Source organism: Falco punctatus (genome assembly GCF_963210335.1).
Source record: "Falco punctatus genome assembly, chromosome: 8".
In the NCBI taxonomy this organism is placed as follows: domain Eukaryota; kingdom Metazoa; phylum Chordata; class Aves; order Falconiformes; family Falconidae; genus Falco; species Falco punctatus.
Window position 1 is genome coordinate 16620874 of NC_137588.1, and position 27364 is coordinate 16648237.

General features: G+C 36.2%; 2 protein-coding genes across 6 annotated transcripts in view; one reads left to right on the forward strand and one right to left on the reverse strand.

The window, feature by feature from the left end:
• The window catches only part of CERKL (CERK like autophagy regulator), a 59909-nt gene extending 46879 nt beyond the window's left edge, over positions 1-13030 (forward strand). For 3 of the 5 annotated variants that reach the window (XM_080400270.1, XM_080400272.1, XM_080400273.1), the window contains 8 exons: positions 2978-3052; positions 4499-4676; positions 4948-5016; positions 5341-5369; positions 5454-5562; positions 8546-8642; positions 9863-10038; positions 10816-13030. In XM_080400270.1, coding sequence (XP_080256396.1) covers positions 2978-3052; positions 4499-4676; positions 4948-5016; positions 5341-5369; positions 5454-5562; positions 8546-8642; positions 9863-10038; positions 10816-10897 — 815 coding nt within the window. In that variant the 3' untranslated portion in view covers positions 10898-13030. Of the gene's footprint in view, positions 1-2977; positions 3053-4498; positions 4677-4947; positions 5017-5340; positions 5370-5453; positions 5563-6067; positions 10039-10815 lie in introns of those variants that run through there. The other 2 variants (XM_080400271.1, XM_080400274.1) reach the window with 2 other exon arrangements.
• Positions 12688-27364, reverse strand: part of ITGA4 (integrin subunit alpha 4) — a 40165-nt gene continuing 25488 nt past the window's right edge. The window contains exons 16-28 of the mRNA XM_080400258.1: positions 25964-26113; positions 24613-24689; positions 21756-21906; positions 20916-21014; positions 20403-20482; positions 19984-20070; positions 19333-19423; positions 18523-18630; positions 18130-18249; positions 16637-16756; positions 16038-16136; positions 15716-15835; positions 12688-14873 (exon numbers count right to left, since the gene is read on the reverse strand). Coding sequence (XP_080256384.1) covers positions 14781-14873; positions 15716-15835; positions 16038-16136; positions 16637-16756; positions 18130-18249; positions 18523-18630; positions 19333-19423; positions 19984-20070; positions 20403-20482; positions 20916-21014; positions 21756-21906; positions 24613-24689; positions 25964-26113 — 1395 coding nt within the window. The 3' untranslated portion in view covers positions 12688-14780. The remainder of the gene's footprint in view (positions 14874-15715; positions 15836-16037; positions 16137-16636; positions 16757-18129; positions 18250-18522; positions 18631-19332; positions 19424-19983; positions 20071-20402; positions 20483-20915; positions 21015-21755; positions 21907-24612; positions 24690-25963; positions 26114-27364) is intronic.

The following is a 27364-nucleotide window of genomic DNA, read 5'->3' on the forward strand; positions in this document are numbered from 1 at the left end:
CTTGCGACTGCAAAACTGCGCTTGGTCTAGATCTTTAACTTGTGGAAGGGTGGATGTAGTACTTGGCTTTTGAACACATATCGAACTTTATATTCCCCAGAGTCATTGAAGGGTGGGGTTTTGTCTTGTTTACTTCTGCAAATGTTAATGAGCTCCGGAGATTTAAGAGAAGGATGCAATTACTTGTGCCTATCCTGTTTAGTAAGAATGAGATTTAACTCTTATTAAAGTCAGTATGAAGCTTGGTATTGACTTCAGCTGTGGTCAATTGTTATCTGGCTGCCATCTGTATTGGAAAATTACTCTTAGTTAAAGGAGGAATCCCAGTTTTAAGATGTACCAAGCCTGATCTTCAGAAGTATATTCCACCTTGTGCTCTCTTATTAGCCTGATCTTCAGTGTAAAAATTGTAAAAACATGTAAAAATTTGATCAAAGGAAAAATTAGAGTATTTTTAGCTGCTACTTTAGCTAGCTTCACCACTGGCTAAGCAGAATTAGTTGGATATAGAGGTTGGATCTCATGAGTTGTTCAAACATGAAATGGTATTAGGCATATATTTGTATTATTCTGTGAAGAATTGCTTTTTAGGTCAAACTTTTTTTTTTTTTTCCCCAGGATTTTTCTTATAGAACTGTATTTTATATCCACTGAATTGAAAAACTCACTATTTTGCATAGTAAATGCTATCTAGAGCTACAGTTATGCCTTTTTTATGGGTATTGTACAGAAAGGAAAGTTCAAATTACTTCTAGTTGAGTTGTTGGATATAAATTGTTGGATATAAATGATTGAAATTGTAATATTCTTAATAAACTAGACTTCCTGTTAGTGTAAGTAGACTTACTTTTTTTGGGAAAAAAAAAAATGAAGACTTGCATTTAACTTTTCAAGCTGTCAGTTTATTCTTCTTTCAAAGTACTTCATAATCCCTTTTTTTTTTTTATTTAAACATTAGTTATTTTAGGAAAAGGAGAATGAAATTAATAGTATAGTCACCTACAAAATTATGAGAAAAATATGAAGGCAACTACGTGTCTTTTTGAATATAGAATAGAACTGTACATACATGTACCACTGGAGATGTAACATTCAAAGGATGTTTTATATCTCTTACCTTAATAGATGGACCTCACTTTTTTCCTTCACATAGTAGGAACCCCGAGAGCCTTACTCAGAGCTCCCCTATGATGTTATGAAGGTTTTCTATGAGGATCTGAATAGTCTGAATTACTTTCAGAGACTAAGGTGCTCTGTGAGATACTGAGATACAATTCCCGGTTATTTTATAAATTTTTTTTCAGAGAAAATATTGGGAAAAAAACCCTGAAGCATATACTCGTGAATAGGAATGCCAGGATGCCCTTGTGCATCAGTCTTTCCAAATTTAGGTATAATAATGTGACATCAAAGTCTGCGGAGTTTTGGGATTAACATAATTTTTCAGTCTTGTACATGATGCTTTTAAAGTGATTATTTAAATATTGAGTGCCTCTTGTTTGGAATGTTATAGCCTTTCCCTTTCCTCTCTTCTCTCCCCCACTTTTGAAAGACAAGTTTAAATGCTTCCATAAAACTTAAGGCAAATTTAGCATCCAGAATTGTCTGTTGCTGTTGTAACATATTAAATAATTCAACCACCAAGAAAATTATTTGAAAATCTAAGTGAACTAATTCCTTTATGGAATGTTAGGTTTTACATTGTTCTTTTGTAATTTTTGTTATTTTAATTAGTCTGTTACTGAATTATTCATCCCTTAATCAGCGATATGAAGCAGCTCAATATTTTGCCTGCTTAGTGGCAGGCCCTGGTTCTTTATTTCTGCAGAAGTGAATCCTGTGGCTCTGCTGCTTGGCTAATTAACACCAGAGACGTGATCAACAAGAAAAATCAATTTGAAATTCTTTTAAAACTATACCCGTTTAGAAAAGACACAACTGTTCCTTGCAAGGGTTTTAAAAATAAATTGGTTTTTAAAAGTCAGCTGATACACAGTATTTTATGTCCTATACATTAAAGCAGAAGGGCAAAATTTACATGTATATCCATGTTTCTTACAGACCTCCAGAACCATGTTGCTTTCTTTTACAAACTGATAGCATGTTTTCCACTCTCTTCCAATGCCACGCTGACATTGCTGGTTATTGCCTTTTTTTTCCTATTTACCAGCTGATTACTGCTCATTCCCTTGTTTCAGACTATATTACTCTCTTTTACCCAGTGGCTAGTAGTACAACTGGGCTGCCAACGTCCCGGCAGTGACAAAGACAAGTTAGATGGGTCAGTTTTAATACACTGAATGCAAGCCAACAATTTGTCAGGCACACGTCAAATTCTACGTTCTCTCTGTTTTTCAGTCATTAATGTGTTCTGACGTGTAAAGCTCATGTGCACTAATTAATTTTATTCACTGTTGCTTCTGAGAATGTAAAATGTAGCCTGCAAGAGGCACAGCAGCTATCTTAGACTAGATCCAGCAGAATTCTGTCTGGGAGATGCACAGGTTTAAACTGGCTGGGTATTATACTGTTTTTCCAACTGAAGAATATTCCCCAAATAGACCTTACTAGATAATCTGATTCTAGTACAGTTCCTCATTACAGCCCAGAGGTATAGAAGTGATTTTGAAAGAGATGGTTCAAGAAAAAAAGGCAATTTTTGCAAAGCACTCCCTCCCCCATTTCCACACACACACACACACACACACATCCAGACACCCCCCCCCCCCCCCCATTTTTATGGCATTATGAATGAATTTACAGAGATGTGAAGATTTTACAGACCTCTGGAAGTTTTAATGGTTTTAATTTGTACTATTCTACATGTCTCTGTTACCAAGATTAAGTAATGTGTGTGGAGGCTTTCTTTTTTTTTTTTAAATGTAAATGTCTCAGTTTCTTCATTCAAAATGTTTTATATTTTTTCTTTTTATTCTGTATCTCTTATTTTTAAAACAGTTTGTGTTCACTTTTACAGGTACTACTAATATTTTGGCCCATACTCTCTGTGGTATTAAGCATGCAGTGACTGCAGCTTTGCACATTGTAATGGGTAAATATTTTTACACACATTATCAGATTTTAAATAATAAAGTAGCATTTAGAAATTTGCCATAACCAGTTGTTTAATAAAGGCATAACATTATGCTATATCACTGTAAAATGTATTATAAGACTTCTAAACCCAGATTATTCTATCCTGATTTATACTGTACTGGAAAGGTTATGAATCTTTGAGTATAGTTCAGTAGCAAAGCTTGTGGAACTCATTTTCTGGTAACTACAATCTGTGATGGAGTAATGTCTGATTTTGGCATTCATGCCCTATTACTGATGGTCTTTAAATGCAGAAAGTAACCTTTTCTAGACTTGATAATGTGAATAGTGTTACTCTGTGTGTGTTACCTTGCAATGATTGGTTGCATAGTCACTTGATTATTTTAATTTGATGTACTTGCTGAAGACAACAGGAAAATACACAATACTTTCAGCTTGAGGAAGTGGTTAGGATTGGACTTTACAGGAAAGTACTGTTGTATTTCTGAGAAAGTATAATTGTCTTTCTAGCTCTGTGTGCGTTTCTTTTAAATACTAACAGTTTCTATAGGAAAGCTTTATTAGTAGAAAAAACTGTATCACTTCCCATTTGATCTGCATAATAAATACGTTTTTGAATGTGAAAATGTAATTAGGCTAAAAGGAAAAACTAGGTTGTAGTGCAAACCTTATTTTCAGGTCTTAGGAAATGGCAAATACTTAGTCAAGCAATGTTAATATTCCTCTCAAAGCAGTTTTTCTTTAGGACACCCCACCCCACCCCCAGTTGAAAAAAGAGAGTAATGGGGAATGTCCATTTTGAGTATCTATTTTCTAGATCTTGCAGTCAGCAGTGGAAGCCTTTGCTCTATTTCTTAGGCAGTAACACACAAGCCTTTACAGGCAAAATCTAAAAATGTCTCTTTTAATCAGAGACAATCCAATGGAAAACACCCAAGTGGTGTTCAGAAAAAAAAATCATGTACCCTATCTTGAACAGAATTAGATGCTGAAATTCTATAACTGTAAACATAAATACATTTAAAACCTATATTTAGGAGTTCTCTTATCTCCTCCAGTACAATGTTCAGTCATTACAAATATTTGGTGAAATGGTTACAAATATTTATGTAGCAATATTACATTTTCTTCGATACTAATTGCTGAATATCTGAATAAAATTGTCAGACCCTTTGCAGTCTCAAGTAGCTGCATTTTCACCATAACTTTTTTAACATTTTGAAGCATCTGAATCTTGTTCTCTGAAATGACTACTTTTATAGAGTCTTAATTAAATCTAGATTGATTCTGGTTTCTGTTAGTAAAACTTGACTTCCTAAAGAGCAAATGGTCTGGAGTTTTTTCCTGCAGCTAAATTAGGTGAAACAGAAATGGCGAGTTGTATTCTGTTTGAAATACAGATGTTATTGGTAATTTCTGATCTTCATCTTTGAAATTCTAGGACATATTCAACCAGTAGATGTCTGTACGTTCAGTACTCCAAGCAAGCTGTTGCGGTTTGGGTTCTCAGCCATGTTTGGTTTTGGTGCAAGGACTCTAGCTTTGGCTGAAAAACATCGTTGGATGCCCTCCAGTCAGCGGAAGGATTTTGCTTTCATCAAAACACTAGCAGATCTCAAGTATGCCATGAGCTGTTATATTTTTCTAGTATTTCTCTTGTTCTTGAGGAAAATGTGATGATTAATGCAGTAAAATTGTAGATAGCAGTAGTTGAGCTATCTTCATTGCAGACAGATTTAACCAGATGTGATGTATATTACTCTTACAAGTTAAAAAGGAGATAAACTCTGTATGTTCAGTATCTCCTTAAAATCATCTTAACTTGGATAAAAGTCTGTCTAGTAGTCAGAGTATTGGTTTACATGGTAGTAAATATCAGTACTTTTCTAGGCCAGAGGAATGTGAATTATCATTTCTACCTCTGCAAATTCCACAGGAAGACTCTCATGAGAATGACAGGTAAGTAGAACTGAGTCAAACAATTAGAAAGCTACAAAAATACGTGTCTTTGAAGATAAAATTGTACAAATCTTTAATTTTCTTCAAATTTGATCATCAGGTAAGACAATCCTAAAAATATATATTTTTTTTTGACAACTGCAAATTTGTACACTTTGTAAAGTATTCCCTACAGACTATATAGGATTTGTTCTAAAGCACTCTCCCAGTCGGTATTATTGGTTTATTCAGTTCTATTATCATCTTACTTTTTTCTAAAGTAGATGTTGTTTAAATGTGCTATAATGACTTTAAATTGTTTTACCTATGTTTCCACCCTTTTAGAAAGAAGAAAGAGAAAATAAAAAAAACCGGTGAGTTTTTACTTTTATGATTATTTAAAAGCAAACTGTGGCTGGCTAAACTGGAGTAATATAAAATGACTCTGTTATATTTAGGTAGCAAGGATCAATGGCACCAAATTCAGGGTCACTTCCTGAATGTGAGCATTATGGCAATCCCTTGTCTGTGTTCAATGGCACCAAGAGGCTTGGCACCTAATACGAGGTCAGTAGGGGTTTAGAGAATTAGTCATGTCTATAAATTCTGACATCTTACCTTAAGACCTTGGCTTTTCCGAGAATATGAGCCTATGTTTAGGTAGTCTAGTTCCTCTGGAATGGGGGAGGGAGCATGGACTGCAGCAGACTTGATAATCCCAGGAATTATAATCAGTTTTTGGATCAGGCAAATAAGGTCAAGCAGTCTAACTAGAATAATGAGTGGATAATTGCTGTGATTAAATTAGTTGGCAAGTCTGACTTAAGTAGTAGTCATTGAGCAGTCATCTGTCATAGGATTTGACTATATGTAGAACCTTCGTTTGTGGATTTTATTTTATTTTTTTCAAATATAAAGGTGCCCCTTGTTTTCTGCTTTACAGCCAGCAAAAATGAAGTATGAATCTTTTGTAATGAAGAACTGAAATTTACACTTTTTTCTGTCTCTTCTTTTTTTCTTTTTTCTTTCTTTCTTTCCCCCACCCCCCTGCCCCTGTTCTTGGGAAATGCAGCTTCTACATGTAGGGTTTTGGGAGACAAATGAGTATGTAATCTGGTTGTTGACGCTGACTCATTTTGTCTTTAGCTCATTGTCAAAAGCATGCTTTGTGGTGATCAAAACAGTTACCAGGTGATAAATATTTGTACTTGATGTATCCAGTTGACAATTAAACAGAATAGCAACTCGTGTATATATATATGTGTGTGTGTTTGTGACTGTTGTTGTCTATTAAAAAAGTAACCACCACCACCACTCAGGGAAGTTTATGGAATGAGTCTTTTTTTGTTTCATTTGATTATCATTAGGCGAAAATAGATGCGCCTTTGAATTGATCAGGTATATTTCTTCAAAATTACTGGCTGATCTCTTGGAAACAACATAGAAACCAGTGTTTTTGATGAAACTTATTGAGCTGTATGTGTATGTATGAGAAGTTTTCTTTACTACAGAGGTCCTGCTAAGCCTCATATACCTCCAGATAGTGCCCTGATGCTGTCCCCTCTTAGGAACTTTGTTCAGTATTTACTGTGTTATATATCAGTCAGTAGAAAAATTCTGACAAGAATTGAAGAAATTATTATTTTTTAGCTTTGCTTTCTCTTTTCATCTGTTCTGGCACCTGTTTCTTAGCGACAGGGAATTTTATGACAACTCCATGCAGTTACTGTAGGTTTGAAGGAGCCTGTTTATCTCACAGTGTAGTTTGCTCAGTGGATCCTCCTATCCTTTCATATGAGGACATCCTTTTTTCCCCTCCTTTCTTTTTAAAAAGAATCTTAGGAGTGCAGGCAGCCAGCAGGGTAGGAAGAGTAGGCTCTTCAGACAGGTGCTTCATTTCCCATAGCAAATAGCATCTTGACTGTAAGGCTTTTCAACATGGGAAACATAAAAGTTGCACTAATTGCTAGATACTCAAGACCCATTATGGTCTTAACAGCTAAAGTCATTGATGCTCCTTCACTCTGTCCTATGTTCCTCAAGAGTTTTGCGCCATGTGTAGATGTTTGAAGTGGAATGAAAGCTTTGAGTGGTGCCTGTAACTCTAGTTATACTAGTCTAAACTCACAGAAACATGCTAAGGCATGTTTAACTGTCTGTGCTGTGCAAGCCATGTGGGACGTTTGTTTCTCACAGCATAAGTGGTGCCCTTCTCAGAAGATTGGATTTTCAAGAGAATTAATGAAAATTCTTAGTCATCTCTAAAGATAAAAGGCTATATTGCCAAATGCATTGTCCAGTAGCCTGCTGTGCCCTTTTTGTCGCAGCAAATACAATAAAGAGGCAAATTTTTCAATTTTACCATCACTGTTTTCTAAATCAGCAAAATAATGCTATGCCAGGTGACTTGTTTCATGGTTATGTAAAAATTATCTTCCTATATTGTGCTGTATCATAGCCTGAGAACATTCCTGATGCAGTTAGAGAACTATTAGTGGGGAGAGATCGGTGGTGGTAGGCTGGAAGTATTTTTTTTTAAAAAAACATTCTTAACACATTTTCCAAGCATACATGCTGAATAAGTAAATACATGTGTATGCATATATAGTCAGAAGATATGAAATACAACATCTCTGTACAGAATACAATCTCAGCAGTGATTGTCACGTTCATCAGATACTCCTGTTGAATGTTGATTTGCCCCTATAACTTAAAGGGGGCTCAGGCATGATTGCATTGAGATTCACATTCTTGGCTTCTGTGACAAGCTACAGTTCCATTAAGGAACCTGTGAACTGATACTAGCTTATTGTCTGACCCAAGTTCTCAAAGATACTAAAGTGCCAATGGCAACTGGATACCTAGGGCCACTGAATGTTGGCGCTGCAGGGTCTTGATTAATCTTTAGTATATGACTGTTTTATCTTGTACAAAATTCCCTTCGCTTTTAACTTTTATGTGCTTTGTGAAATGCTTAAGTAGAACTGTACTGAGAACTGCTGAGAGAGTTTGAATCATAGCATAGTTGAAGATCAGGGCCTTTGTTGGGGCAGCGTGTTGATGGGAGGAGGTGGGCGGACCTGTCTTTCCTGGCTTGTACGGTGGGGATGTGCTTGCAGGCGTCATGGGGATGGTTTCTGGGTAAAGCTCTGCCTCACCACATTTATGGCTACCATTATACTTTGCTGGAGAGAAAAGCACAAAGATAAATATGGGATCCCCAATGTTTAAAAAACATTTGTTAAGTACAAAAGCAGGTGTTGGTTTTTTTTTTAAATTGTGTGTATTATGTTCAATAAATTATGGATATTGATAAGAGAGTAAAATTTTATTATTACAGTGTAGTTATAAACATATCGAAGCTAAATAAATTCAGTTTCATACTTTATATTGATCTACGGGGTGTTGGCAAAAAGACTTAAAAAACATTAGGACTATTTTATTAATTTACTCTTGCTAGTTTTTTGTTTTGATTTAGACTATTAAAGAGCCTGTTAAATTTACAGATTAATCGATTTTCTTTTGGCAACTAAATTGGTCTGCTTTTCAGGTTGAATAATGGAAGCATGGCTCTTATTGTTGTACAAAATACTTCTCGAACAGAGTTTATAAAACATCTGAAAAGATATGCCAGCGTAAAAAATCAGGTACTGTTAATTTCTTTCTGGTGATTATAAAAAGAACAGTTAATTGTGAAGGCAGACATGCTGCAAGAGTTAATGTTAGCATCCTCATAAGGAGACTTAGCTTCCTGTCAGAATACATTAGCCCCCTTTTTATCTGATTTTTTTTTTTTTTTAAATCACTAGACTAATACCGATTAGCCTATTTCAGCCCATCTGTTGTGGTTTAAATTGTATTTGTGTTGTACCATAATTTTACGGGTGTAAAACCCCTTTCACCATAATAAAGGAAATGCACACTGTGCGTAAATTTTGTGTAGTACAGAGATCCAGAACGCAGCCTCGGGGGGCATCATGCAGCTCTGTCAGAAATAGGTAAAGTTCATAATTTCAGCAATCACTGTGTGCTGTGCTGGCAGCAGTGGATCATGACCACTGGTTTTTCGCAGGTATGCATTCCATGTAGTTAATGAATGTTTGCAGAACGGCATTTCAAAATTGTGGTCATTATTCTGTCTTTGAAGAAAGAAATGAAACATCCAAACACAGTGCCGTATTGCTGGCCTAGAGACCTGATGCGTAGCCTAAGCACACTGGTACTCATTCAAATGTTTCGGGATTATCCCTTTTACAAGAAGGCTTAGGTTTGAATTCATCAACAGTCAGGGAGTTTGGGGGAAGAGGTGGATGACAATTCCATGTGACAGTACTAACAGCTGCATTTAGGAAATAGTTTACGCTTTCCAGTCAGGCTTTTGGAGGGAGGCTTTGCTTTTCTCTCTGCTTTTGTAGCTAGAAATTAGACAAGTGGATGTGGACCCTCCTTTAAACTCAAGATGACCATTTACTAGAATTCTAACTAGCCTTGTTTAGGACAGGATTAGTGGTAATGATGAACAGAGCACAGGAAGAATCCATTTGGACTTTCACATATTCTGCAAGCATGTGCCATTTTGGTCTGTGCAAAATATACCACCTCACCTGTATATTGGGCAAGTCCGATAACGGGAATGCAAATGGAAAACTACTCTTCTTTCTGAAGGACTATTTAAGATAAAAATAGCATGTTAATCTATAAATGCTAGCTGGAATATATAATGCCTCATGTGGTCAAAGCTTGAGTTAAGTGTTCCCATTTACTTAAGACAAAAAAAAAAAGGCAAGCTTTCAAGTAATCCCGTTCGTTGCTAAGCTACCACCTGTATCTTTCATCTTCATTTAATACATGTCTGTGTTTGGTTTAGTTCAATTTTCCCTTTGTTGAGACCTACACGGTTCAAGAAGTAAAAGTACAACCAAGGCTTAAAAGTGGGCTTGATGCCAAAGAAAATACCTATTTGAATGCTGCTTCTGCAGAAGGAAATTACCCTTGGAATATAGATGGAGACTTAATGAAAGAAGCATCAGAAGTTCACGTTCGGTAAGGCTAAGTATTGTATTTATGGACTGTATACCTGTAACAGATTAGTACTGCAATCTTAAATGTATTCCACCTGTACATAATACAGATGTCACCAAAACCGGGTGTTGTAAATGCTGCAGGAACAGCGCTGCTGTGCGCTGTGCAGCCAGGCCCTGGTGCCTTGTGCCAAGCTGTGGGAAGGGTTGTTATGACCCATGTGGCCTTTCCATTCTGGGGCTTCATCAGCTTCCAGCTCCAATTCTTCTCTTCTCTCTGCCTGTTAGTTTACCTTTCTGTCTCTTAAGAGGAGAACAGATGTATAGAAAGGTCTGTGACTCCTGGGAGGATCTTCTTCTGGGATAAGGATTCCTGCTTGGAAAGCAGTGTGTAAGGTTAAGAAAACATTAAGTTTTCCACAATTGAACAATGACATGTTGCTTGAGAATAGTCTCTTTATCTAGGCTCTGAGAAAGAGACTATGGGTACATCGGGAAATAGGAGGATTATCAGTGGAATTAAATGGGTGGCGGCTCATTCTTCTGCAATGCATACAGGGATAGTTGAAGGCACAGGGCTCACAGTAAGAGTCTGGTAAATGTAAAATGAAAGGCAGATCATGTTAGAGGATACATACTTCTAAAGATTACCCTATAGGAACTGTCAAAATGTAATTCACCTGACTGTATTCCATACAGCGGTTCATTCATCTTTGTTCTCCCCCCCCAACCTCAAAAAATGGCACACCCATTGCAAGAGTTAAATAAACTGATGAAGTTTTACTTCGTCACTTCACAGGGTGCATCCTCAACTTATTGATCTCTATGGAGTGAACACTGATGACCTGGAGAGTTCCCAAGCAACATGCAATTGCATATAGAAGGGACATGCTGCAAATTCTGTATTAAAGAACCCTTTTCTCACCTCTATGGAAGCTTTCACAGCCCAGTCTTTCACTCACTGAATCCAGTTGTTGTAGCAGAAGCTTAACTGGGATGTTTGTGGTATTTCTGGGCTTAATTTTTTATTAAATTACATATTTTTATCAGGTTGTATTTGATTGTAAAGAAACTGTTAGACTTAACAAGAAAAAAATGAAAATTGTTTATATTGCTGTCTTACAAATTTGGGGGTTTAGAAGTGTCCATCAGAATAGAAGAATATATGTGGGTTTTTTTTCTTTAAAATTATTCTAGCATTTGCAATATATAGTATGAGATACTTTTAAGTCTGCTGCTGCTATCCATGTCAGGTAACTCAGGTCAAATAGAGCTGGTGAGTGGAGGTATGGTACCAAAATATAGATCTATTTTTTTAATCCAAATACTTCCATTTCTAATTAGCATTTTAAATGTTGCCTTAATGTATGGGCTTTCAAATTGTTGCTAGTCAAATGGTAATACAAAACAATATGCTGATCTTACACAGCTTTTCTTTGTAGGAATGTAATTTAAAGACTACTCTTTGTACAAAGTAAGTATTTTAAAATATTTTATCTATCCTAGAACTGAAATGATATTCAGCATAGTTTTTCTTGTTGCTGAGAATAAAGTTATGATAAATAACTTGACTTAAATTTTTGTAACTTCCTCATAGAGCACAAACATAATTTTTATGAGCGTTTTGATTTCCCCCCCCCCCCTTTATTAAATATTTAATACAAGTACTTGACAGTAAATTAAGACTATGTTCTTTCTGGGAACTGGCTTTCTCTGAGGTGATGAAAAGCAGCAGACTGACAAGTTTGTCCAGATACAGGACCATGGGGGTAATGAAAATTTTCCTAGTCACTTGTCTAGGAATTGTTCAGAAGGTGGCTGACAAATAATGGTATGAAAGCTGCATTGTCTCGTGGCTAGAATGAGTTGCTTGCTTTCTTTAGTGAGCAGTCAAGTATAATGTGAAATCCAGTCCTTTTAAGATTTTGTCAAATCAAGGACCTAAGCCTTTACATGGGATCAAGAACTGCTGTATTTTATTTGATCTCAAGTACTACTTGTGAAAAATTCTTACCTGTGATAAATACGCAAGAGAAAGTAGTACTGAAGATGATTATTTGTCTCCTAAGAACAAGTCGTTACTTTTGGAGATCTCATGCAGTTTCTGAGGACAAACCTGGCCAGTAGTAAAGGCCAAATTCACAATCAAATTGCCTCTTTCATAGGCCATTATAGAAACCTTAGAGCTAGTCCTGCTCTTTGCACCGAAACTGGTGGCTGCAGAGTAGGATGAGACACAGCTGCCTCCAGGCTGGCGGGGCCCTGGCGGGGCTCCAGCCCAAGCTCCTGCTCCGAGTGGGGTCTGTCTGCAAGGTCACACATCTAGTCCCTCAGAGCTTCACCCAGTCCAGCCTGGAAAACTGCAAGGATGGAGACGACGTGGGCTCTCTGCACCCCTGCTCCGACACCGGGCTGTCCTCATGAGGAAAACTGGTTTCCTCATGTCCGGTTGGAACCTCATTTCGTACCGTTGTCTGAGTCACAGTGAGTAGTCTCCAGCTAAACTACTGTAACTGACAGTAAATCACATCTGATATTTTTTAACATTAAGACAATTCAAACTAAACTTCCTAAAGCTGTCCCAGAAGGAAACTTCAGCTACATTTATGTTTAACTATTATTACATAACTGAAAATTAACAGAACAGAACTTGCAGAAGAAACGGCATTCATGTGCTTAACTTGGGGTTCTTTTTAATAAAATGAAATTGAGTGATACTTTATAACTTTGCCACCATCAGAACATTGTACATTCATTTTTTGTCAATAATGAAATCTGAATAGGAAGTATACAATATCCAGGCCAACATTATCATATGTAGTGACTTACATAAGCTATTTCAAAGATAAATCAAATGCTTTAGTTTCACTTTTTTGCATTGTTTGAACTAAAAAGAATATTAATGCTTCTTCCAGTATTTGAGGCACGTTTTTCACAATATGCTGTAACATCAGAGATATTTTGGTTAAAGTGCAAAAATTCACTAAAGCCCTTTGGAAGATAAGCATTTTGTGTATATTTTCATAGACTTGCAAGAAAATATTTCATTCTTCACATACTTTTTCCAAATATATGCATATTCATTTGTCCTTACACTGCAGAAGATTTTAGAGAGAAAATTTGCTTTAGTGATCCATGTCTTTGGCATAAAATGAAGTGAAAGGGAATTAAGAAGTGGTCCCCCACCACCTTTAGAATCTGTGGACAAAGTGGCTTTTATGGCACCAACTACTATTAGCCAAAATGCTTGTTGAAGGCACTCTGTATCGCTTTTGAGTCTCGGGCTAATTCCCATATGATGGTGCAGCTTCAAAACATACGTACGTATTACATTCATTTCTCCTTGCAGTTCAGAAAGACATCAAAGGCACGGCAGGAAAGGCCATATCGCACGCTGCTGTTGCAATAAATTCAGTTATCGAAGAAGTTGTACATTCTCCGGTTGTACTGGGGAGCAAATGAACCTTTTTCCCCTGGATTGTACTACTTCACCAAAGCTAGGTGGCAGTGCAAACTTATCTAGCTGAAGAAACTTCCCGTAGTAGCAGAGCAGTGGTTTGAACCATGTTTCTATTCAGTCACTTGTCTTTCTGCTGAGTGGCTTCTGAGGATGCCTGCTGGGATGGCATTTAGCTGACAGCTTCACAAGAACCCAAGCTAGCTCTCCTAGTGACATCCTTCTTAACTGCCTTCAGGCAAAGGGTGGCACAGCTAAAGATAAAATTTGGCCCAATAAGGTTGGCAGTTGGAGTCTTTTGGGTATGTGTTTCTCTGTTTTGTCATCATGTGAAGTCATCTTTTTTTTTTTTTTTTCTGAGGTCCTGGAAGAATGGCAGTACTAGATACTACTACGCTAAGTACTATAGAAAAATCTTCAAATAAATAAAAATAAATACTTGCTTTAAAAAAACCCCACATAGAAATATTTCATTGGCGAGGTCCAAAACATCATGGTAACAGTATCTGAGGAAAGGATGAAACAAGTAATTCTGTTGTGCTTGGAAGTACCAAGTACCATGTTAAAGATGACTACAAATTAGGATCTTCAATACATTAATTACTCTTTCTACAGCTGGGAGAGGATTCTGTGCTGCATCTCCAGGCTGCCCCACAGAATTCCCTGCTCTGAATCCACCTTTGACCTTCCTGGTTCTGGCTTGCCTGGCTGTCTAAGTCTCTGCAGTGTTGTGGCTGTGCCTGTGAAGCCAAAGCTTATGAGGTTACTTTCAGAAGCTCAAGAGAACTTCCGATAGCTGTTTTCAACATCCGTGTGCTCTACTTACAGTCCTTCTATTGGCTTAACCTAATTTACCCTTGTAAAACTGACGAAGCAAGATGAGGGAGGATTTCTTCTTGAATGTCTAATCAAAAGATTATTGAAACTTGAATAGAGTAACTCATGCTAATGGTGTTTGAGATCTTATTTTCCAGGACTGGCTAAACATTATTACTTCCTAGAAATCCTTCTTTCTGGTAAGTTGTCTTCTCTTTTATCTTTAGTGTTCTTCTGTCTATTTGAAACTAGATATGTATATGGCATTGCAAATATTACTGTGAGACTTCAAAACAAACTCTTCTACCATTTTCATATTAGAAAACCAACAGAACTCTAAAGGCATAATCCTCCATACAGTTCAAGGAAATGAAAGTGTATTTTGTAAGTGAGTGAGCTCAAGACCAGTTTTGTTGTCACTGATGTTTCTCCTGTGAATTAACCCAAATCTTAAATTCTTCACTTTAAAAATCAAACATTTATTTGTCATCTTAGTTATCTTTGTTCCCACTTGTAAAACTCCAGCTGTCTCTTCTGTTCTTGTCTTGAGGGACTGGTTTGTATTGTCTTTTGAAAAAGCCGATCTGAAATAGATGATTTTGGAATCTGTTGTCAGCAAATCTTTGTTACCAAATCTAAACCATAGAAGTTAACTAAAATAAAACACATATATATGGTGTTCACGAGTGATGGTATTTGCCATTGCTTTATCATACCAAGTAATCAAGTATTACTCATCTATCAAAAAAGAGTCTGCTTTTTCAGAGGCTAATACTCTCCTGCAGGGAGTAAGGACATGTGGGCTTGTGAACTCTTTAACAGTCCACAAAATCCATTATTTTTCTAAAATGTGAAATGGTAATACAAATTTCCTATCAAATATGTTTCATTTCTACACTTCCCTGGGAAAAAATGGTAGATGGATAGAGTCTGCATGTAGGTAAAGAAATTAACCATTTCTTACTTGCTTGTCAGAGAAGCTGCATCCTTCATAGTTTTCTTTTTTACTTATGCACAGGATTTTTTTAGCATTAATGTTGCAGTTTAAAATCTTAAACACTTTATTCTGGGATGAAACCATGTTGCAGACTTATTAGTCATCATGTGTCAAGTGACAGCATCATCCCACAAAAATGATCCATTTGATATCATTGAATTATATAAATCATTTGCAAGCACGCAATGCCATATAAAACGTGGGAAGGGGGTTGTGGTGTTGAGTAACAGAAGATGTAGAATATGCAGAAGATAAAAAGGAGGAAAATTAAGAAGTATTTTGAAAGAACACAAGTTACAGGAGGAATTCTGTTTCTTTAGAAAGGATAGATCATAATAAGATATTATTTATCCTTTAACCTAGATCCAAAGATCCACCAACACTGTGAATTCCTGAGTTGAGAACAACTGAGAAATACTGAAAACCTACCTTCCATAATAGGAATGAAAGAAGCAAAAACAAGGTAACACCAACTATTAAACCTATTCCAATAATTAGCACAGTAACATGGTACTTCGGCTTTTGGTGGTGCACTCCTTCCAAATAGACCTGGAAAGCAGAAAACAAGCTCAGTGCTAACAGATTATTTTTTTTCCCCTAAAAGACACTAAAACAAACTAGGAAAATTAATTACATTCTTATGTAATTACACAGGCAATAAATATAGCATTATAGAGATGGACAGAATTCCACAGTTTTAATTGCTGTGCATTTTTCTACTTTATCACAAATTCATTACAAGAATTCTTACATATGCAACTTGCTTGTCCTTGTGGAGTTCAATAACTTTTGCATTTTTTTCTGGTGAGGCTGTTGCTTTTACCTCAAATTTCAATGCTGATGCATCATCCTTAAAAAAAAATTAAAAAATTTTAAATCCCATCTTCTAAAGAATAACTTCAACACATTAATTCCTACCCAGCAAAAATGGTAACGCAGCTGCTCACAAAAACAGAATCTCACAAAGATGCAATGCTGCCTTTTTCTGATCACAAAACAAATTAGTACCAGAATCTGGAATGAAGCCCAGCTGGATTTTACCTAAGTCCACATCCACGCTGCTTTTCTTAGGATTTAATTTCAACTCCTAATTGTACTTCTCTAATTCTACATAACCCAGCCAGAAGAGGCAAAGCAATACATACTATAAAGTGATAATTTAAGATACGTATTTTTCAGTGGTTTTCCTTTTTCATGTATCACCTTGAGACTTAGCATTGAAAACATAAAATAACACCTAAAAGATTTGGATTTAATCATACTGTTTGCAAAAATAATATTAATACCTAGAATTTATATGCAGAGAATACTAGAAATATGCCCCTCAAGTATGAAAAATGCGTGTATTACCATTTCTAAAAGTGAAGGAGTAGCTTCCAGTTGCAGCTGAATGGTTGCTTCTTTTCCGCTTTCCATGTTTCCAAGCTTGCAATATATTTGTAAGCAAAGGCTATCATTTTTCATGCAGTACTATAAAAGGGAGGGAAAGATTAAGATGATAAAGTTGATAAGTTTTATCTTTAAAGACACTTGGGAACTGAGTAACAGAAAAAGATCCATGTTTGTTCTTGAAAAGTCAGGATGGAACTAGGTTGTCCTCCATCACTGTCAATCCATAGGTTCTAAAGGAACAGTACAAGGGACTAACCTAATTGTTATAGAAGACAACAGGTCATTTTTCTTAAAAATTCAAATTTTTTTAGACTGAAAAGTAACAATTGTCATAATTCGGCTGTATTTTCTTTTCCGCTGTTAATTCAAATTAGCTATTATCAAAAATGATAAATGACAATGACTATATGATATCCAGTATAAACAGCACGATTGCCTGATCCTTACGCTCTACACTGACAGCTAGCACCATTTCACTCAGCTGTGGAGAAGACAAAAAAGCAAGCCTGCACATGATTATATTTTTTGTCCAAGACTGCAGTGCCCAAGTTCTGATCTGATATTCCACTGCAGGCTGTCTCTCAATCATTAGCTGATGCTCCTTGTAACATGCTTATTTAAAGTCTCAAGTTGACTTATTTAAAAATGTCCAGCTTCTCTTAAGATTAAACAAGACTGTACTTTATCAAACACTAGTTTCAGGACACAGATTTCTGTAAGAACAAACCCCCTAAAATGTAACACTCGGATAGCAGTTCTGGTTTGGACTACATAGTCAAGTGTCTGATCTCAAGCAGGGTCCATAAGCAGGTACAGAAGGACGAGCCTGAACAAGCCAGGCATGTATGATACTCTCCCAGCCCCCCCGATATTTTTAATAAGAACTTCCTGAGCCAAAAAGTATTTCCATATATTATGTAATTCTTAGTGATTTTCAGTCTCATTAACTTGTGTAGTCTCGCTTCCCTTATTTTTAGCATTCACAACATCCTTCAGCAAGAAGTTTCCCCATGAGCATTACTTTCGTTATTTTTCTCAACCTGGTTCCTATTAGTTACATTTGATGGCACTTTTTTATGTGGAAAAGGCAATGAATATTTGATCTGCCCACTTCATGTAATTAAAATTAAGACTTTCTCCCCGCATGCATCATTTTTGATTTGTTACTGCATTTCATCGGCCATTCTGTTTGCCCACTCATTCAGTTACACAGCCCTTCGGCTGTTCTTCGTAGGTGACTGTCAACCCCACTGACTTCAGTGACGTGCCATTAATCACCTTTCTCATCTGACTTCCCACCTCTGTCACTGAAGTCACTTATGACTATGATGAACTTATCACAGGTCCCACCACAAATGCTCTGGTGACCTCATTAGATAAGATATACTGTTGTCTTAAGGCTCATTCATATAGTCATTTATTTCCCACTGATGCCAAATGACAGACCTTACCATTTGTCTCTTAGCAGGCTTTGAAAAGAAAGTGACAACATCCTTTAATATGTTTTCATTTTTTTCTGCTGCACTACAGTTTCTGGGGTATTTATTATAGGAACACTGTCCAACTGTTGTCTGGAAATAAAAACAACATCATCACTGTTAGAATTGAAACATCAGATAATAATCACAATACAGATTTCTGAAAGGCAAGAAGCTCAAAAGAAATGTAAATTTTACTTTCAGAATTCTAAAACACATAGGGCTGAAGATCATTCTGTTCTTGTTCACTCTGCTTCGCTGTAGCTAACAAATTGAACACACAGTGCCTAGTTCTGCTGTGCTCTACTTCTCTTTTTCACAGAATTCATACAGCTAATAAAATTATATTAAGTAGCCCATACTTACCTTGACATCCAGTGTGTTGAATAATTTGAAGTCATGGGGTGGAAACGCGTTGGGTATCGTTATCTCCAGGTTTGTATTTGGAGCCATGCTTGGTCCTGCACTTATAACCTTGTGGAGCAAAATGTTATACATTTAAAGGTTTGATTCATGGTAGCTATTCAAGTAACAAAAATGTATATATGAAGTGTAAGTACAGAAAACTTCACAGAATGGGGTGGCACTTGCATTGTTACGCTGTCATGAAAGTGGATTCTGCTAGGAGTTGTAACATTTTCCTTAATTCATTCTGTAGGCATATTGAACCCTTCGCTTCTCTGAACCAAATAATTAAGTACTGCTAATCTACGATGACTACGCTGAGGTCACACAGACTGCCTTCCAGGGGAATACGCAAAAGGAACTAGGAGAGACTGATGTCTACCTTCTGCTTTTAATCCATTGGAGACAAATCTGATACCTACAAATCCCTCTTATAAGGAGCTTCTAGTTCCTTTTTCTTATTGTAAGACAATTCCTTTTAAGGTGTTTGTTAATGGAAGAAGCAGCAAGTCAAAACTGCTCTACCACTTTCATGGTACCTGCTTGTGCTTTTTCTCTGACCATTCAGCAGAAGATTGTCCAGGCCAAAAAAGTGTTCAAAGCGTGATTAACAGCCACTTCCCATCACTAATGCACAAAAGTTGCTCACCACGCCCTTGTACTCCTAAGAAGTTTCCTTACTGACTGTGCAGACTGCTGTTAGATACACTGGAAATCTAAGCATTAACCTTCCAAACAAGGATAATAAGGTATACAAAGAAAAACTCTTACATGGAAAGTGAAGTTAATATTCTCCTTCATACACGTAACTGGTGAATCTTTCTCATTTGTTCCATAAATGAACGAAGCTGGTGATACAAATCTACAATGGTTTAGAAGTTGTTAATGAACAGAATTGCTATATGTCCTTAGCGTAACTTTCTGCTCCATGCCATCTCCCCTAAGATTGGTTCTAAGAAAATACCCAAGTTTGCATTTAAGTAAATCTAGGAACACTGAATAGAAGTCCTCTGCCTTTGTACTCTTTCCTTTGTAAAAGGGCAGATGAATCTGAAACAGTCATAAATCCTCACCCAAAACTATGCCCCACAACAAACGCAGAATATGGTCATTGTTAAGAAAGGGATCTGAGAACCTGCTGTGCTCTTATTAAATATCTTTCTACAAAAAATATTCCAGTTCTTAAAAAGTTACTAGTCTGTAAAGACACAAATTCAAAGCACTATAGGTGTCACTAGCCTCAACACAGAGCAGTGGAAACAGAATCTTAGAAGTCTATGTGTCAGACTCCAGGACAGCTGTGCCATCTCATTCCCAGGAGTTTTCAGCTACCTCATGCTTCTGCTTAAAAGCTTAAAAACTTTGGGAATTTAGAACAGTAACAGTTCTACGGATGCATAGGTATAGCAGTAGCTGACTTACCCATGAGCATTTAACTCGATCTCATATTTTAGAGGTACAGCTAAAGTTAGCATGTTATCCAGCAACATGTTTCCATCTTCGTTTTTACTATAAAAACACAATGAGAGAAAAATGAGTACTGAAGGCATCATCGTATGCTACGCACCATTTCTACAACCAAATATTAAATAGACCTTTCAGCTTATTAAAACATTTTATTGGTAACAGCATGGCAGGCAGTAAAAAGAACTACAGGCAGAAATTTGCCCATTATTTAAATATCTATTATCTGTTTGGTTTTTTTAAATTTCCCTTTCTCTACAGATTTGCAACCAATGTACTTTCTTGCAATTGTGCTTTGCTGAGTCTTTCCAGTGTTCCCTATTCTGATTTCTAAAGCAAGTAGTATTTTTCATTGAGCAGTTTTTATAATACTTTACCAGGTAGCATTAATGATGATGTTGAGGTCATCTTCTGCTCTGGTAAATGAGCTTGCATCCAAGAGGAAACTAAAATCCAGCTGTAGAACAAATAAAATTTTCTTTATATCAAATGATAGTGTGTCTTAACACAGTTAAAGTATTTTATTAAAATAATTTAGGATTTCCTGCTCTAAAAGAATCTGAACGAAGAAAATCCTGGATTTTTGTGGCTTCTACTCCCTTTCTATTGACCAAACACATCTGTTCATGGCCTCAGTCAGCTCACTCGCCTAGGAAGCCAAGCACAATCAGTTGATACATAATACAAACAATGTTGCCCCTTAATGAATGATTCCAGAGAGTGTTTAAGCAACTAATTTTAAAAATAGCAGAGAGATTCAGTTAACAACATGATAAAAGACATTCGTTGGGAATAAAGGAGAGATACTGAAACCTGACATTTCCTGCACCCCCTTGAAAATCCTCATATTTAGGGTGGTTTTAAAGCCAGGAACTTGAAACTGAGCTTACCTTTGCTTTGTGATCTACATATAAATAACCAACACTGCACACAAGTTTCACGGCATGAATTTCTTTATCAAATACTTCACAATGTATCTGTTTTTCTTCCTAAAATAAAGGACGAATTATTAATGATTAAAATAAAATTGCTTTTTCAGACATTTCAGATTACACGCACACTCTGAAACTGGGTGATTTATATTTCCCTGCACTAGGTGTTTGTTATTTCACTGAGGCAAATACACGGAACGCCTGTATCATTCATGACTACTTTAACATATCCTTGTATCGAGTACTGTGTACTGTTAATTCATCTTCTGTTTGCCAGTAGTGGAGCTAAGGTGCATGCACCAGACCCAGACCCAGACCCACTCAAGCTTTAAGCCAGCCTCTGGAAGGCATCAGGGGAATTCTATACAGCGAACAGTATTTTAAGAAGGCGGAAAGAGAGAACAATTAGATTTGTGACTTCTTCACAAGGTTATGTATCTGAGAAAGAGCAGATTCAATGACATATTTGTGATCCCTGAAAAACATGATCATCAGACAAGAAGTAGCAGTAACATCCTGAAATAAATTTAGAAAACTTTTTTTTTTCCAGTTGTTACCATCACTTCCTGTTATTGAAATGATTTAAAGCTACCTGTATTGATTAAATTGCACAGGGGTTAGGTAGCTAGAAGTCTGAGAATTTAAAAAGTGGAGTTTTGTCAGCTTTTTTGGGGGGTGGGTGGTGTAGGTTGTCAGTATCTAAAGAAACTCAAAAATCCATTAACTTAATTTGAAAAATGTCTGGCTGAAAAATAAAAATATCAAAGGAATATTCTTAGACAGATTTTTTGTTCTTACCGATTCTAAAACTCGGATGAAATAAAGACCTTTGGGGATCTGAGTTTGGAGGACAGTTTCATATGCATCATCTCCAGCATTAAGCAGAGAAATGTTCAACAATACAGTCTTCATACTTCCAACAGCGAGGTAAGTTTTCTTATCATAAGGCCTGTAAAAATAATTATCATAATGTAAGTGAAAAGTAATTCCATATACAGCTTGTATGGAAAAAATTTCCTGCACTGTTCTATTAGTTCATGTCATTCAGTTCTGACAAAGCTCAGCTGGAGATCATTCGGAAAGTTTTTACTCAGTCCTGTAACTGAAGGTACTACACCAGTTATATGATGGTCAGCCCCAGTACTGTGCTTTTAAGGCCTGAGGTTATTAATGAGAGAGCAAGAAAATTGCTACCAGAGCAGTCTTGTTTCTGGCTCTTACAAGATGGGTCCTTCCCTGTACACACTAGAATAAAAATGTGCTACTGCTGCAGTATGTTCAGACATTACTTTAAAATTCATTGTTTGTACTCAAACTTATAGGATTGAGTTAATATGAAACGGGTCACAAAGAGGGCAAGTGAGCATGCCTATCTGGTGATCTGGGTGGTGTTCTATAATCATGTTACAAGTACAGACACCCTGTGGGGGGCTAGAAGTAAACTTCAGCTTGACATTAAAGTTTAATTAAGACTTGCAGAAAGGCTTCCTAGAAATAGACATTTATCAGATATTCTGGCTTGAAACCAAAGCATTAGTCACTGAACACCTTTGGGAAAGAAGCTGGCAGTTAGAAAAGCAACAGAAGGTAAAAGCACTGCATAAGCAGATAGTTTCCGAGACAAAAGCGAATTAAAGAAAAACACAATGTTAACATCTCAGTAGCCTGATTAAGTTCAGGTTAAATTTTAAAGTTGTTTTGCTAGTTATATGCTTACGTTCAGTCCTCTTACACACATTAAAGGCAAGTTCATTAACAAGATGCTGTCACCAAGATGCCTCCCAGCTTAACACACAAGTACACAAAAGCACCAGGTGCACATCTGGGACTACAACAAAGCTGAAGTAGAGCTTTTCCCCGGTAATCATATTTCATTCTTCATTAAGAAATGCATGATGCAGACTAGAAATATACAGAGCAGGCCAAAACCTAAGCAATTGAAACAAAACATGATAGCGTGTACCTGAAGAATCACAACTCGGCAAGTAAAGCATCACATTGACACCCCTATTTGATTTCATTCTTTTAAGACTAAAAGTGTTTGCTTTGCTGCTCAAGGATAACGAATGCATTCTGTCTAGCCAAAATAAATCAACGCTTCACAGCTAACTAGTTTTTAATTGAGATTCTAGGGACACAATGTAATTTAAGGTGATACTTCACACTATCAAGATGTTTAGCCTATTTATTTACACTGAAAATCTGCTACTGGTACCTAATGCCAAGCGGGTATGTTGTAATCTGTTTTCCTTTCTTAGAGCTCTGAACTGCTTACAAAACTGCATTGCTCATGTCACAAATGGAAATGCTGCACAGTCTTTCCTTCTGAAAAAGTTCACAACCATTCCAATAAAATGACCTTCAAGCCTAAGAAAATGAAAGAGCTTAAGACTCAGGCTACAGGCCACGCGTTAAAAGAAGGGAGAAAGAGACTAATCTTATTCTGAAATTATGAAGACGAAAAAGCTTCTGCTCAGGATCACATGGGTGTGATTAATCAGCATTACGTGATTGTCACCATCTTGCGGTGTCATTTCAGGTTGTTCACCTAGTATCCTGATCAAAGTAGAATCAACTTTAAACATGATAAATCACACAGGAAAATCCAGGTCACACACAAAATACCTAACTAGCTGAGATTCACAACAGGAACATTTTCTCTTTTTTCCTGACCAACAACCCAGATTTGTTGCTTTGAAGTAATAAAGGAAAAGGATGAGATGAGATGATAAAATAGAACTTAAAATTGAATAATTAAAATCCATTCTGAACAGAAATGATGGTACATGGCTTAAAACTTTCCAAAGATGATGCTAAATAGAAATATATCTCAAAGTATTGCTTGCTGTAATACACATCCTGCAAGACAATAACTGTATTGATATACTTTGAAAGTGCATTAATTACCTTACATAATAACAGGATTTAGACATGATACCTAATTGGAAAGAATGGGAAAAATGGAAACATACTAAAGGGCATTATCAAAAAAAATTAGCGATGTAAATGAAAAAAAATCACAAAACAAAATTAATTGTGGAAAACGTGAGCTAATTCATGTAGAGAAAAGAAGTCTAAACCTCACATAATACTCAACCATCTGGTGTCTCAATCAGCAGTATAAAACTGAAGATGTAATATTCTTAAGTAAATGAGGAAAAAGAGCCACCTAATTATTTTATAATTGAAACAATAACTATAACAATGTCTCAGTACAAAACTGAAGTATCTTCTTTGTACATTGCAAGAACAGTATCTTCATAAGAGCAGCAGAAATAATTGATAGCTTGTCAATTTAACAGTAGTTATGTCTACACATTGAGTACGCATTGTGCACTGTATCTTGGCCCAGTTATACATGAAGTGTAGAATACAAGTTTACCTTTTTGTGAAAAATGCACATTTTATGAGCTATTAAGTCTTATAATTATGCAAGAACAGTTCTTCAATTCTATACATTTCTGTTACATTTCCTGGAAGATTTATGATTTCAAAATATTCTTAACTAAACACAGCTTTACTTCCCCTATTTTCTCAGGGAGTCCGTAGTCTACTTTTGCAAATTAATGTTCTTTACATACAAAAGATTAAGGAATAATTTACATAAAATCTTTATTGACCCTCTTTCAAAACACGAAAGCCACATTATACATACTTCAGAAAAGCAACTTTTCCAGAAACTCTCAGATCAGCAGAACAATTTTCTTGGGAGCAAAATCTTGCAAAAACAAACTATAAACGACAAATAAAAAAAAAAAGAAAGCACTTTAGTGTGTCATGCATATTATAGTGAGTAAAAGTATTTCTAAAGAAAGAAACCTACCACCTTGTTACCAAGTATCTGGAATTGGCTAATGGCTTTTGCTCCCAAAAACAATTCAATCAGGCCATTTTCCAAACATGTTCTGTGCACCCAGAATAACGATGGAGAGGCTTTCCAGGTTCAGTCTCTCACAGTTAAACCAGTGGGTATATATGTTCAGTTGATTTTTTAATAGTCGTACATAAAAAAGGCTGAGTCTTTCAGAGGACCCAGAACTGAGGTCTCTGCAGTCTCTCCAATGATACAGCACATTAACTTTTGCAAGAGAGTTTCATTACGCAGACTTTAGTTACCATACTGTTTGTAAGGTTTGATGAGACTAGACACCGTGAGTTGCATGTGTCCGTGCCTTGGTTATCAGTATGCTACAGAGCACATATATGTCACTATGTTCAACAACACCCTCTTCCTCTCTGCAGTTTCTAAAACAAAATTCTGAATTAAGATGAAACGGAAAAGTATGCCATTTAAAAGGAGCTTTTAAGTATCTCAGATTTCTGATAGCTGTATCTGAATTACATGAAGCTTACTGTTTGTGACAAGTCATAATATGTTTACGACCATTTGGTAGTTAAAAATTCATAGAATCCTGACATTTGCTTAAGTCAGAGTAAAAGTCTATTAACTCTTAAGGGTTTTCTTTGAAGAAAAGTTACTTTCATACTCATTTCAGGATACAGAATACACTCTCTTTTTCCCCACAGACTATGTGTTTGAAGACACAAAGCAATACCTTCACAGAACTAATATTTCAGCAACATGTTTGAAACACTTCAAGATTAATACCAACACTATATTGTGCATTTACCACAGAATTAATCTTAAAGAACAATTTTATACTGGAAAGTGACTCATCCTGTGTAGTTTTTTTAAAAGACTGAATATTTCAAAGAGTGAATTTCATACCTGTGTGTTCTGAGGTATATAACATTATATATTCTTGCAAGTTCCCTGCACATAACCTTTTTCTAAAAAAAATATAATCATAATACAAATTGTATAACAGTTCTGCAGAGATTTATTTTTTAGCATGCTGATTTATTAATTAAGGTCAAGGCACTAGATGCTGGTCTGGAAAATGCATTACTTCACATGCTATAGATGTGTGAAGCTTTTTTTAACTGAAGATTAAAACGTGAGCATTTACTTACTGCATTTGAAAAAAGAGAACTCATACACTAACCTTGCTTTTTAGAACATCTTTTTCTTTCCTCTGTTGAAGAACAGGTTGAAGTGGTGAAAATTCTTGAGCATTTCTTTTCTGTAGAATGTGATGCCCCAGATGATAACTTGCTTCAACATGTACAGGAGTCAAGATATCCCTTACATCTTTCTACGAAAATTTGAAACCTAATGAGTTAATCATATAAGACAAGACATGTATGCTTATGTTTTAAAGATTATAAGGCTCCCTAGAACTAACTTAACCAGGAATACTTATTTTTTTAACATATAAGTTAATTTCATATGCCATATGGCTCATGTACTTTTCTGGATATCTTTGTCGCTGAACGAGGTAATCAGAAACACAAAAGCATACTACATTCAATGACAGCATCAGGTATTTCAGAATGGAAGATTCTATTACTAAAAGAAGTCTTAGTGAACCTATTTCTGTCAATAATACCGCCTTACACACCTATGAAATGCTGCGCTGCCCAAATAGAAAATTAGGCAAAAGTTGGCTAAAATGGAGAAAGTTAACCAGTGGGATAATTCCAGGCAAAACTCATGGGTATTTCTGTATGAAATGAAAAGGAGTTATCCCACACACTACTAAATCAGGTCATGACTGCATTTTATTTTTCTGTCTCTATTTCCTATTCTGTGTTAAAAAGATTAAACTCCTCAATAAATGACCATTTTGTACATTAAATTGGCTGTGTAGGAATGTTGCAGATCACAGCCCAAACTACCTACTTGTGAAAACTGAACAGCTTGAAGCACCAAGTACTAACAATAGCAAACCTGATAAAATTATTCCCTAAGTGTAGGAGAGAGACAGACACTGATTGTCCCTCCACATGTCCACTACTTTAATTCTTATCTGCAAGCTTGCTGTGGCCAAATCACATATTATCTAGCTCATAATAATCTTCCACAAGGTCTTCTCTGCATCTGCTTTATATTACTTCTATTATACTAATTAGCTATTAATTAGTCTTTACTCAAAATACATAAAACATAGATCATCTCTTGCAAGGACTGTACTTGACAGACATTCACACTTGCTTAACTTCAGGAGCTTTGTACAAGTACAGACACCTCAGTGGGTGGAAGGAGATGCTTATAATGCTATTAATTAAAGAATTAGAAAGAAAACTGAATTATATGGAAGAAAAAATACTAATGATAGACTATAGGAAGTGATGAGCCAAATCATATCCTTCCTCCTACACAAATACCTGCTGATGCTGGTGCAGCAATCTGTACAAGGTCGGTTGTCAGCCAGATCTCTCTCAGCTTACAAAACTCTTATAAGTAAGTGGCAATTTGCCATTGCTTCTGTAAGTAACATTCACTTAAGTGCAAATACCAGTTGAGATGCATCTGGGCAATTTTCCAGTAGATAACATAAGCTTTC